This window comes from Myotis nattereri (assembly GCF_964212035.1).
Source record: "Myotis nattereri genome assembly, chromosome: 12".
NCBI classification, from domain to species: domain Eukaryota; kingdom Metazoa; phylum Chordata; class Mammalia; order Chiroptera; family Vespertilionidae; genus Myotis; species Myotis nattereri.
Genome location: NC_138087.1, coordinates 75,322,186 through 75,336,204, shown reverse-complemented (window position 1 = coordinate 75,336,204; position 14,019 = coordinate 75,322,186). Strand labels below are relative to the sequence as shown.

Here is a 14,019-nt window from a genome sequence, read left to right as displayed (position 1 = left end):
ACTCTTTTTTCTTTTTTCCTAGTCAAGAGTTCTTGACCCTTTGGTTATTGAGTTTAAAACTTCAACTGAAATTCAGTACTATTTATTTAAGAAAAAAAAATCACTAAACTGTGCCTAAGAACATAACTGCCATATTAATGTTTTGGTTTATATCCTCTATAGTAATAGAAAAACATTTAATACTTGTAATGCTGATATGTTCATTTGATACCAATTGAGTAAAATGTGATCAATCCAGTTTACAATCTATCATGAGTATTATTAAGTAATATCTATGTACTTTTCAATAGGAATCATTTTCTTGCTGTAACACTTGACCTTAACTTTTAGAAAGTGTTCTTTTTTTTAAACTGCAACTGGAAAGGTTGAAAAGTCAGGACTCTTATATTTGTGAACTGTAATCTGAAGCAGGTTTTAAAAAGTGTGGAAAGAAACAAATTGTCCTTTTTTTGTAAAGGTCTGTGATACCATGTTTCAGCTTTGTGTAAGTAATTTGAATATCCAAAGGATTGTGGTGATCAGTCCTTGATATGCAACGTCCGCTTAATAAGGACAAGTGTTCCAGTGTCTCTTATGACTGTGGTCATAAATGATGTTGGAATTTACCATTTTGTGAAATAGTTGGTATCCTTTTACTACTATAGTTAATTTTTGTCATTCCAGGAAATCTTTGTGAAGCCAGCCAATTAATAAAGCACTTTAGCATCTGTTCAGGTAGTTTTGAAAACCAACTTTTCCCCTTCAGGATAAGAACTTCCAGGTTACCTAAAAATGCAATAAAAATCTTTATAGTCTACGCTTCTTGGCACATAATTTTTCATTAGGGTTTTCTTTTATTAAATGAGCACAACACTGTTTTGATTTTTTTCTACAATCACCCAGCTACTTGTGTAGTTTTTAATTGTAAAGCTATATGAAAGAAGTGGCTAAGACATTTGCTGCACACACTTGAACTGTTGGGTCAGTAGCTTTGTGTCATTGCCCTGACCCCAGTGTAATTCAGGGGGAAAGTTATTAATCTTACAGGGATATGTAGCTGTGTATTTTACTTAATTGTTAAACACTGGAAATTAATGATGCAGATAACTTGATGTGGTCTTTAAACAGCTCTCTGCAGTATTTTTTTCCTGTTACCATAAATTCTTTGTTTGTTTGTTTTTATTAATCCTCACTGGAGAATATTTCTTCCATTGCTTTTTTTAGAGACAGTGGAAAGGAGGGAGGGAGAGAGAGAGAAAAACACCTATGCGAGAGACAGAGAGACATTGGTTGGTTGCCTCCCACATACGGGGAACATACCTGCAACCCAGGTATGTGCCCTTGACCAGGAATTGAACCTGCGACCCTGTGGTGCATGGGCCAACATTCTAATGCTGAGCCACACCTGCAAGGGCTCCTGTTACCATAAATTGTATTTCTGTGCTTGCTCCCCTCTGCTTTTAAATTGTACCAGTGAAACCAGTAACCCTGAGCCCTCCCTTCCCATTTGACACTCCCCAGCTTAGATTGATGTAGTTTTAGTTATCCCTGTAATGTGACATTCCTAAGTCGTGGTATTCTGCATTTGTCTGTCACTAGTTGGGCATGTGCCAATAATATTCTGTCCATTTCTTAACTGCCATCTCTGTTCTGCCTGATTTTTTCCCCCTCTTCAACTGAATTATGGCTTTTTGCATGAAAAAAAAAAGTTTTTACTATTAGACATGTAAAGGGAAGAGATAGTCAATGTATTGAGTTTTGTAAGCCTAAAAGAAGTATTTGGATTTATCTACGAAATAAGGGCTACGTACTATATAATAGAGTAATCATATGGTGGAAGATACTTGCAGGTCATAGGTTTGTAGGCAGAAAGATCTGTTACTCCCTGTATCTAGGCTGAATGTAAAATCCCTTATATTGTATTATTGGGGATAATCACTATTTTTATTTGCCTATGATATACTTGGTTTCTAATAAATTGTCCTAGGCTCTAGTGAGAACTGTCTACTTTTAGTTGCCAATCACTCCCTTTCCTTACTTACCTGATATACTCTTGGCTAGCTTTTTATAGGTTGATGCTTTTTCCTGAAATATCTCACCACTGTAAATGTGTTAATTTGGGTGTGATCCTAAAAAGCCTGGATCAAGAGCATATCTAATATGCAACCTGCATCAGCTCCTACTCCATCTGGATGTCTAGAACTTTTGGAAGATTTTGACGTCTTAAATCCTGGGTTTTGCTTTTGAAATAAGGTTTGAAATATTGTTCATTGCATAAGATTTGTGTGTTTTTGCTTTGTAAGCCCAGCAGGTTTTGGAAAATGCCTGTATTGTGAAAGCAAATCTGAACTCTTTCTGAGCCTCTTTTATTGTGAGAAGTAGAATTGCTTTTCATCAGCCTCCAGAAAATTGTGTACCTGGAGTTGAGATTTAACAGCAAGAATCCAGATTTTTAAATGTAATTGTTTTTTAACTGCTAATGTTTGTAAAGCACCTTCAGTTCTTTGGATGAAGAGTGCTATATTCTCTCAGTGTAAATTAATAAAAATATTATAGGAAGTTTGTCAAAAAATTTTATCTAATGCATAGTTTGTAGTATGTCCCAATAAGTTAGCATTTTATATAACACAATTTAAATTAAAAATGCTTATTCCTCCACTTAGTTGCTTGACTAGTAAACAGAAGTGAAACTTTCTTGTTCCATATTTGACTCTGAGCTAAGTGTTCCATTCTTTAAAGGCATTATCCACTGTTATGCCCTGGGTCTGGTGGCCAGAACCATGCTTCATGAGTTGTCACAACTTTCAATTGTATATTTACAGTGTGCGGTCATGCTTAGAAAATAGACAGTAATAAAACACCAAAAAGAAGCATTTGGAAAGTCCCCTAAGTATTATGCCAAACACAGTCGATGCTTGGGGAAGGTTGGTTCCTTAGTTCCCTCTTACTAGTTTTCTCTTTCCTTGTCAATCAGATGATGAATATTTGTCTTTCTTACCCCCCCATGAGAGCATGCTTATGCTGTCGTAGGTCATTCAGATATTTTCTTGACTCAAAAATGGATGAAATTTATGAAGATTTTTTTGTCAACAAAAATACTTATTGCATAAGTATATTCCACTTAATCCCTTGGCACCCACTGTTCTAAGCAGTCTGCTTTTATGTGTAATTGGGAATAGGATAGAAAAGACTGCTTGGAGGCATTATGGAATAGTGGGAAGAGTATAGTCTTTGTGATCAAATCTAGATAAAAATCCTAGCCATGCCAGGCAGCTAACCTGTATTGAGCACACTTAGCTAAATGCTGTGGTGCTCTATTTTGTGGTACCCTTACTATGGCTCTATGACTATATTACTTTTTTTCCTTTGGATGAGGAATCAGGCTTAAGGAGGATGGGTAACTCCTGTAGGGTATACCAGAGTACATCTTAAGCCCCCTTAACAGCAATTTTAAGTAGATTGGTTATAGCTATGTGACCCTGAGCAAGTTGGATTTTCCGAATCTTGAAATTCTGTGTCTAAAATGAGAGAATACCATACAGGTTTGATAACAGGATTAAAAATAGCACTCATAAAGCTCCCAATCCTTGGCCCAAAGCTACTATTTATTGAGTATGTACTGATACACCATTTGCCCAAAATCAATGTCGTTGCTAAGTAAGAATAACCCAAGGCAATATGTAATTGCTGACATAGTAAATCTTACGTTAGTACAACAAATTTGGAGAAGGAAATGTTTGCTGTAGGATGCAGTAATTAGGAAAGGCTTAAAAGAGGAAGTATGAATGTGGACTGGAATGGGATGTGCATTTCTTACCTAGTAAAAGCACAAAAGCAGACATTACTAGAACTTGGTCATGATGCAGTTTACTATCATTTCATAGAAGGAAGGTCATTTTTTTAAAAAAAAATTATTGACTTTTTACAGAGAGGAAGGGAGAGGAATAGAGAGTCAGAAACATCGATCAGAGAGAAACATCGATCAGCTGCCTCCTGCACACTCCCCATTGGGGGTGTGCCCGCAACCAAGGTACATGCCCCTGACCAGAATCGAACCCAGGATCCCTCAGTCTGCAGGCTGACGCTCTATCCACTGAGCCAAACCGGTTAGGGCAGGAAGATCGTTTTTTAACCTCAAATGTAAAAAGCCATTTCTGCATAAATGCAGCCACAAATTCGGTTTTGCGAAAACCTGTAGTGCCCTTGTTTGCCATTTGTGAAGATCAGTGAGAGACTTGCTTCCAACCGGCTATCTCATTGACGCATAAAAGTGTGTTCTAGTAAAATGGAAGTAGTTGAAGAGAAAGTTTTATGCCTCCTCCCAGCTTCAATTGGTAGATACCAAGGATCTGCCAAACAGAAAGGGTACACAGTGAATTTAGAGAGGCTGTAGGGGATACCACCTTCACAGGAGAATTTTATATGTTAAATGAACTGTCTTCTTTTCAAGGATGGCCTTGTTAAAGGAGACATTGTGCTTATGTGCTAGTTGGTAACAAAAAGTGCAGTGAATTTCATTTTGATTAACTGGTGTAGAACTTAAAATCATTTGGTATCACAGGATGGTTAGCATACACGGAGGGATCTATTTAGGCCTTACAAAATGGAACACATTGCTTTTAGTTATGGCATCAATTGTTTGCAGCATTGCTCTTTCGTGGCAATTAAAAAGAATGCACACAACTCTTGCTCTCTTGGAAGTACACGCCCAAGCTTGTGATCTTTCCTGCTGAAGATTGAGCATCTAAAAACCATGCTTTATATGGTAGCTTATGTTTTCTGGCTGGATCCTCTATGAAGGGTATCTGGGAGCTGTGAGAAGATTTCATTCAGCATGATACAGAGCAGTGATTTTCAACCTTTTTCATCTCATGGCACACTAATTACTAAAATTAAGCGGCACACCCAAAAGTATATATTTTGTCGCTCTAACAAAAAATAGGTATAATTTTGATTCATTCACACTGGGTGGCTATTGTGTTGGCTGTTATCATTTTTTAAATTTGACAATCTAAGAGAAAAGAGGTCAGTGTCCCTGACTAGTCAAGTATTGCATGTTGTAAAAATTCTCTTTTCAACGCCGGTTGAAAATCGCTGATGTAGAGACCGGCACTGTATACAGGGTAGTTCAAAATGAAGCTCGTTTTGGAGAGTTGCCTCACTGTCGCATCGGCCAGAGGAATTTGGGAAATTGCAGTGCTTGGCTTTGAGTCCCGGTATGGTGCAGTGTTGGGGGGCGCCAGCAGGTGTGTGGGAAGCAGGACACACAGTGAGCAGAACTTGCCTGCAGGTGTCTGGGGCCGAAGGTGCAGTTTCCGCTTTCCGACGCACGGTGGCGCCCAGTCTCCCCTGCCCTGCTAGTGGTCTCTAAGGCACCTCCGCCGCCACCTGCAGTCTCAACCAAACTCTAGGTGGCGGGATGTGACGGCCCGAGCGTCCAATCGACCACCAGGATTTCGGACATGCTACGGCTCTAGCCAATGGGAGCCGAGGAGAGGCGCAGAGGAGGCGGGCCCCGCGACAGTCTGGCCGAGGCGCGAGGCCCTCCTCCCGCCTCTCCGCCTACTCCATCCTCCGCCGCCTCAGCTTCCCCAGCGAGCCCTGCGGCCGCCGCAGCTGCTCCCGCGGCGGAGCAGGAGCCGGATGGTCAGAGGAGCCCGGCAGCCTCAGCAGCCGCGGAGTCGCCTGGCCACCAGGTGGGGCGGGAACTGGGTGGAAGTCGAGGTTGGGGCTGGGGGCGGGAGCGGGCCCCGGGGCAGCAGCCTGGGGCCATGAAGCATTCGGGGTGCAGAGACAGGCGGGGCGGGGGGTTTCGTTTGGAGGGATTCGAGGCATTCGGAGGCTGCCTGGGGGTTGGGAAGCTGACTGGGCGGCGATCGCATCCTCGAGGCGGGAGGGGCATGGGCGGGAGGGGGCGCCGAGGGGTGAGGCTGGGGGCACGCCCCGTGAAGGGGCCGAGGAATGCGGGGGGCGCGGGGCCCCGAGGGGCGGGGCCCGGAGGGGGGTGCAGGCTCGCGAGGGGGTGGGCACGGCCAACGGGGGACCAGAGGGGCTTGTGGGGTGACGAGGCAGACAATGAGGAGGTAGGTGGTGCTGGGTGGTTTTGGGGAGCTGGGCTGTGACAGATCAGAGCCGAGGATGGAGTGAGATCCGGAGGCAGAGCGGGCTTGGACCGAGCAGACGTTAGGGGAACCGTGAGCCCCAGCACCGCTTGGTCCTGTTCTGTGGGGGAAGCAGCACAGGCGTTTGGAAGGTCAGGTGTGGGCTTAGGAGCCGTCAGTGCTGGAGGGCGGACGGGAGTTCTTGACCGGCAGAGTCGGCCGGCGACGTGTCCCTGTGTGTGTGACTGTACTGACCATCTGATCTGTTTGGTCTGCAGACTGACTGGCACAGTGGAGAAACCACCTCGAAAACGGAAAAGCAGGTAAGGTAAACATGCCTTCCTGTTTTGTTTCGTGTTTCCACCTTTGCTGGACTGCACCTGTGCCATACTGCATACTTCTCCACTGTCAGCAGGTGAAGCCTTTCATTTAGCTGTTTTCTTAATGAAGATGACTTGTCCTCAAGACTTTTTTTTGGGGGGGGGCGGGGGGAGATAATCTAAGATTATATGGGAAAGAGACATGGATAATTGAAAATCCTGGTTTTTTACTTTAGCCATAATTGCAGCTTTTCCACCAGCTGCTTAAAAGCAAATGTTTATTGCCAGATGCTATGTGCTTTGTATGTGTTATTTCCTAAAACCCTTGAAGCACCCCAAGGAAGTATGTACAGTCTTCACTGTTTTGCAGAAGAGGGAACTGAGGAACAGAGAGGCCAGGTATTTACCCAAGATCACACACCTCCTAAGTGACAGAACCGGGATTTGAATCTAGGCAGCCTGACTCCAGAACTTATGCTCTTAACCGTTATGCTATCATCCCTCTAATAAATGTCATCTTGAAAATAGGCTTTCCTGTTACTTTTTCTCTTTTCATTGTACACAGAGCCTAAGAATACATAGTTGAGCCCTCGGAAAACTGAAAAAAGGGCTTGTGTAGTCTGCAAACAAGTGAGTTACCTACCCCTTGAGTGATGAAGAAGAGCATCTGTGCATTCCAGGAACATTTCTTAGTGCACGCAGAATGTCTGGTTCTATGGAGCAATTCTGTATAGTCCTTAGAACACTCCTTTTTCACACGTGTAGGCACTGGCCTAGAGAATGTAGGCTGTAGTAGTGAGGATGTGGCCAGCAGGGCTGCTGCCATAGCTGATACTTGGTAAGTTACTGATGGCAGCACACAGACAACTTCAACAGTAGGCACATGGGAAGTGCGGATTGTGGACGTGCCAGCAGCCGTGGCTCCTTTCTCGCTCCTTTGGGCCTATACTGTTCAATAAGGTAGGCCTACATGGCTGTTGAGCACGTGCAGTGTGGCTAGCGTGACTCAGGAACTGAAATTTTAATACAGTTGATAATTTAAATTTGACTCATTATTGGAAAATGTTTCAGTATGTTTGAAGTAACTTGGGTTTGTGAATTTACATCTCCATCTGTAAATTTTATGCAATTTAAATGCAGATTAAATATTCCCAATGAAAACTTAATGTCCAAAATGAGGTGTGTTCTAAGTATAAAGTACATGCAGATTTCAGGTTAGTACAAAAAATGAATGTAGCCCTAGCCAGTTTTGCTCAGTGGATAGAGCGTCAGTCTGCAGACTGAAGGGTCCCAGGTTAGATTCCAGTCAAGGGCACAGACCTAGGTTGCAGGCTCCTCCCTGGCCGGGGCCCTGGTCAGGGCTTGTGCAGGAGGCAACCAATCGATGTGTCTCTATCACATCAATATTTCTGTCTTACCCTCTCTCTTCCACTCTCAAAAAATCAATGGAAAAATATCCTCGGATGAGGATTAAAAAGAAAAAGAATGTAAAATTTCTCATTCCTAATTTTTATATTGATTCCATGCTGAAATAATATTTTAGATATAGTGGATTAAATAAAAGTGTTACTAAATTTATTTTTTCTAAATGACTACTGGAAAATTAAAAATTACATATATGGCTTGTATTATATTTGTTTAACCCTTGTTTAATTGTTATTACCCTACTGTCAGACCCTGGAGTAGCCTATGTTCCCTACCTCGAGTCTAATTTATTCTCCATACTGTACAAGTTGATCTTGTAATTCTCATGCTTAAGACTTTTCTGTCTTACATTGCTTCCTGAAGATAATTCAGACCTGTAGCCTAATCATAAAAAAAGAGACTGCCTTGATTTCACTTCTGCCTATCTTTCCAGCCACCGTTTATTATTTTTTATTTTTCAATATATTTTTTATTGATTTCAGAGAGGAAGGGAGAGGGATAGAGAGAAACATCAATGATGAGCGAGACTCATTGATCAGCTGCCTCTTGCATGCCCCCTACTGGAGATCTAGCCCGCAACCTGGGCATGTGCCCTTGACCAGAATCAAACTCGGGACCCTTCGGTTCGCAGGTCGACGCTCTATCCACTGAGCCAAACCAGGCCATGGAAAGCCTCAGTAACAGACTATTACTAGTGTCTAGTATTAAATGGCAATTTTCTGGTGGACCTTTAATGATGAATCAATTGCTTAATGTAATTCTGTGTTCTGTTTGCCATTCTGGAACTTATGTTCCCTCTTTGCTCTGCATTTTTTTTTTTACACTTTTTCTTATTTTCTGTAATACTTCCTCGTTTCTTGGCAAACTCCCTCCTTTAAGTCGTAGCTAGATGTCTCATCCTCCCTGCAGACTTTCCCCACCCTCACCTTTTCCTTCCTTTGCTCTATCTTGTTGATCCCCTGATAGCCTTTACATACACTTAGATATAATAGTTTGGATTGAATTTGAATGCAAGTTGTGAAATCATATGCAAGTTAAACCTTTCTGAGCCCTTATCTGTATAATAGAAATAATAATAGTTCAAACACTTACAGAGTTGTAAAATGCTTAGTACAGTGCCTGGCATATAGAAAATACACAATAGCCAGGCCGGTGTGGCTCAGTAGTTGAGTGTTGACCCATGAACCAAGAGGTCACTGGTTTGATACTTAGTCAGGGCACATGCCCTGGTTGCAGGCTTGATCCCCAGTGTGGGGCATGCAGGAGGCAGCTGATCAATGATTCTCTCTCGTCATTAATGTATCTATCTCTTCCCTTCCTCTCTGAAATGAATAAAAATACATTGAAGAACAAAATAATTAATGATAGAGAAAGGATGTAATGACTGTAGCCCGAAATTTTTTACAGTTGTTACTATCAATTGCATGCTGTGGCCATAAAAATTCTCAATATCAAATGATACGAATTCCTGGTGAGCACTTCAAATGAATTAATTGCCAAATGTAGCCATAAGTATCTCTTTGAGTTGGTCTGTTGTGTAGAGTTGTTGATTATTAAAATATGTATCCTGTTACATTTTGGAAAACAATTGCCAAAAGTGTGATTTCTGTTTTAGAATGGTTGCTGTTAAGTCTTTCTTTTTGATAGATATAAGTTAGGGCTGAGTTCTTTTGAGGACCTTCCTAGTACAGAACAAACTATAATACTGTTAAGGAAAACCAAAATAATTTGAGATAAGCAAGCATCTCATATACCCGTTTCCCTCCAAGGACTTGGTATTGTGCTAGAACACTGCTGGGAAGTGGAGTTACAGACCCCCTCTTTCTCTGGGTCCCAAAGACTCCTCCTTCCCAGATAAATCACCCCATTTTTTCTGCCCTCAAAGGCACGGTCTTTCCATCCTTTCCTCAGCATAACCTCCTCGAGAAGTTAACATTTTCAGAAAACAAACACAAACCTCCGCCGAGGCAAGGGCTATCTTCTTGGGGATTTGGGAATACAGTGAGAATAAAACATCCATTGATATCTTAATTAATAGCTTATCCAGATACTTTTTCCCCTCAGTAATTCTTTTAGTCCCTGTGGTGGTTTTAAAGATCTGTTTACAATTTTTTTTTTTATTCTCCTTTCTTTAAAAGATGAGGCTTCATTCTCCTCCCCTTGAGTGTGGGCTGGACTTAGCGACTCACTTCTAGTGAACAGAATACAGCAGAAGTGAGGAGGTCTCACTTCCCAGATCTTTACCTTCTGTCTCGGGTGTGCGCGTTCTCTCTCTCTCTCTCTCTCTCTCTCTCTCCCTCTCTCTCCCCCCCCACCCCCCACCCCCCGAATCGCTTGCGGGGGGGGGGGGGGGGGCTGGAGGGGAGGAGGCTATAGCTGCCTTGGTTGGAGTCAGCCCTGGGGAGATGGCAGCCAGTGGCCTTGTGAAGACACTCAGGACAGCCTGTGGGCAGGGCCACATGGCAGGGAAGCGAGGCCTGCCAGCAGCCACACGAGTGAGCTTGGAAGGGGATCCTACATTAATTCAACTTGGAGCTGACTACAGTCCTGGCCAAACACTTGACTTATAATTCTGGCTTCACAAGGGCTGGGTAATACGAGCCTGTGATTTATTATTATTATTTTTTGAGAGTCTCCTTTCTTCTAGCACTGGCTCCATTATACCCAAAGGGCTTAATCTCTGGGTAAGCTTTTTCTCCTGGATAGGTGTCTCATGGTGTGTGTGTGTGTGAGTGTGTGTGTGTGTGTGTGTGTTGGGAAAACAGCTATCTTTGTATTAAAGGCATTGAAGGACAATTACTTTCAGGCAGTGACGTGTGCCTGTCCTAGTAACCAAATCTCGAACTATTTGCTCTTTATCTTCAGAGTCATTGCTTTCTCCCTGGTCTTTTGTCCCACAGATAGAAGATAGTCCCCTGCTCATGTTCACTCTTACTAAGGAAAGAGCCAAAAGGTAGCTGCCTAGTGAAGAGTCTGTGCCTATCACCAGGTTTTAAACTCCTTTCAACCCCTTCTTGGCTGTCTGGGAAGAATGGACAAATCAGAGTCAAGCAAGAAGTGATGGTTAATTTTGTGTCAGCTTGACTGGGCCACAGGATGCTCAGACATTTATTTGGTCAAACGTTATTTTGCATGTGTCTGTGAGGGTGTTTTGGGTGAGATTAATCTTTCAGCCAGTAGACGGAGGAAAGCAGATTGCCCTCCCCAGTGGGGGTGGGCCTCATCCCATCAGTTGAAGACCTGAAAAGAACAGAAAGACTAAGCCCCTCCTGCCTGACTGCTTGAGTTGGGGCATCCATCTTTAAAGCCTTTGGGTTTGAGCTGAAACTTGGCTCTTCTTGGGTCTCAAGCCCACCTGCTGTCAGACTGGAACTTACACCATCAGCCCTCCTGGTTTCCAGGCCTCAGACTCAGGCTGAAACCCCACCATTGGCTCTGGTGGGTCTCCAGCTTGTAGGTCTCGGCACTTCTCATTCTCCATCCTTGTGTGAGTCAATTCCTTATTTTGTACACACACACACACACACACACACACACACACACACACACACACACCCTGTTGCTTCTGTTTCTCAGTTGAACCTGACTAACATATAACCTACTCTTTTTTATGGCCGGTCTTTCACCCCTGCCTTCCCAGAGTGCTCTTAAACCTGTCATAGTTTCTGCATTGCCAGCTGTGGCTTTTCTTCGTGGGTGCAGACTGCCGTGGAATGGCCATCTTCACCGCAGGCCGAGCGAAGGGAGAGGTGTTTGTGTTTTCACAAACTTGGCAGCTGTTTTGGAAACATTTCCCTCTGAGGTTAGACACCAGTCTGTGTTCTGTTTTGTGCCTGGGTTTCTTTCTTCCATCCTCTGTCCCATACTCCATGGGCCAGGAAAGAGTATATGCCTGTTTGGCAATTTCTTGGGAGTTCCCTGGATGGGCCCATGTTGAAGGTGCTCACACATGGTTCTCCAATGCCTGCAAAGTGGCAGCCAGCATTTTTATTTTTAAAATTTTTTATTTTTAAATATATTTTATTGATTTCAGAGAGGAAGGAAGAGGGAGAGAGAGAATCATTGATCGGCTGCCTCCTGCACGCCCTCTACTGGGGATTGAGCCCGCAACCCAAGCATGTACCCTTGACTAGAATCGAACCTGGGACCTTTCAGTCTGCAGGCCGACACTCTATCCACTGAGCCAAACTGGCTAGGGCAGCAGTCAGAACTTTTAAATGATTGTGGTAATTTGCAACCTACGGAGTGACCACATACAGATTTTTAGAGAGCTACTATCAAAGACAAAGGTTTTAGATTTAGAATAGTTGCCATTAGCCTTTTTTTTTTTTTTTTTAAATTAAATCTTTATTGTTCAGATTATTACATTTGTTCCTCTTTTTTCCCCCCCATAACTCCCCTCCTCCCAGTTCCCGCCCCACCCTCCGCCCTCACTCCCCACCCACTGTCCTCATCCATTGGTGCACGATTTTTGTCCAGTCTCTTCCCGCATCTCCCACACCCCTTTCCCCCCCAAGAATAGTCAGTCCATTCCCTTTCTATGTCCCTGATTCTATTATAATCAACAGTTCATTCTGTTCATCGGATTATTTATTCACTTGATTCTTAGATTCACTTGTTGATAGATGCATATTTGTTGTTCATAATTTGTATCTTTACCTTTTTCTTCCTCTTCCTCTTCTTTTTTTTTTTTTTTTTTTTTTTTTTTTTAATATATTTTATTGATTTTTTACAGAGAGGAAGGGAGAGAGATAGAGAGTCAGAAACATCGATGAGAGAGAAACATCGATCAGCTGCCTCCTGCACATCCCCCACTGGGGATGTGCCCGCAACCCAGGTACATGCCCCCGACCGGAATCGAACCTGGGACCCTGCAGTCCGCAGGCCGACGCTCTATCCACTGAGCCAAACCGGCTTCGGCCTCTTCCTCTTCTTAAAGGATACCTTTCAGCATTTCATATAATCCTGGTTTGGTGGTGATGAACTCCTTTAGCTTTTCCTTATCTGTGAAGCTCTTTATCTGACCTTCAATTCTGAATGATAGCTTTGCTGGATAAAGTAATCTTGGATGTAGGTTCTTGGTGTTCATCACTTTGAATATTTCTTGCCACTCCCTTCTGGCCTGCAAAGTTTCTGTTGAGAAATCAGCTGACAGTCGTATGGGTATTCCCTTGTAGGTAACTGAGTTTCTTTCTCTTGCTGTTTTTAAGATTCTCTCTTTATCTTTTGCTCTTGGCATTTTAATTATGATGTGTCTTGGTGTGGTCCTCTTTGGATTCCTTTTGTTTGGGGTTCTCCGCGCTTCTTGGACCTGTAAGTCCATTTCTTTCACCAGGTGAGGGAAGTTTTCTGTCATTATTTCTTCAAATAGGTTTTCAATATCTTGCTCTCTCTCATCTTCTGGCACCCCTATAATTCTGATGTTGGTACGCTTGAAGCTGTCCCAGAGGCTCCTTACACTATCCTCGCATTTTTGGATTCTTTTTTCATTTTGCTTTTCCGGTTGGGTGTTTTTTGCTTCCTCGCATTTCAAATCATTGACTTGATTCTTGCGCTCCTCTGTTCTGCTGTCGGGAGCCTGTATAATATTCTTTATTTCAGTCCGTGTATGCTTAATTTCTAGGTGGTTCCCCAATATAAGATCGAGGGTCTCATTAGTTTTCTTGTAGATCTCATTAAGTTTATCGGCGGCTTCTAAACAGTTCTTGAGAGACCTTAAAAGTGTGGTTCTGAACTCTATATCTTCCATTGACAATTTTGTCCTGTTTCTTTGTCTCCGCATTTTGTTATGCTTCCTTGATGCACCCCCTAGTGGTCTTTGTTCGTGGTCTTATAGTTAAATTTTGATTGTTGTAGCTAATTCCAGGGAGGGTTTGACCTCCAGGCCAAGTGGCTATGAGAATCAGCTGTGTCAGCAGTGAGAGAACTTCTGTCCTCTAGGGAGGTGCTAATCTGGCGTTTGCCTGAGGCTATCCGGCAAATGCCTCTGTGCAGGGCTTGGGCGGGGCGGGTCGCACAGGATCAACAGGGTGGGCTGGAGAGAGCAGTTATGGCCACTCTCAGTCCTGTCCCCAGGGGCTCTGCCTCTCTGAGTCCCAGCAATGGCTGCAAAGCTCGGAGAGAAAGCTGCACTCGCTCTGACCGAAGCCAGGCAGACCCGCTTCTCCCATTTGAGTCTGGGTCCCTAAAGACTC

At 43.2% G+C, this 14,019-nt stretch overlaps 1 protein-coding gene across 1 annotated transcript in view; it reads left to right on the top strand.

The window, feature by feature from the left end:
* Positions 1-5,622: 5,622 nt before the first annotated feature.
* SCAI (suppressor of cancer cell invasion) overlaps positions 5,623-14,019 on the top strand; it is a gene marked incomplete at its 5' end in the record, with an annotated part of 75,101 nt that continues 66,704 nt past the window's right edge. Inside the window, 2 exons of the mRNA XM_081103395.1 lie at positions 5,623-5,675; positions 6,359-6,403. Of these exons, the coding sequence (XP_080959521.1) occupies positions 5,623-5,675; positions 6,359-6,403 (98 nt within the window). The remainder of the gene's footprint in view (positions 5,676-6,358; positions 6,404-14,019) is intronic.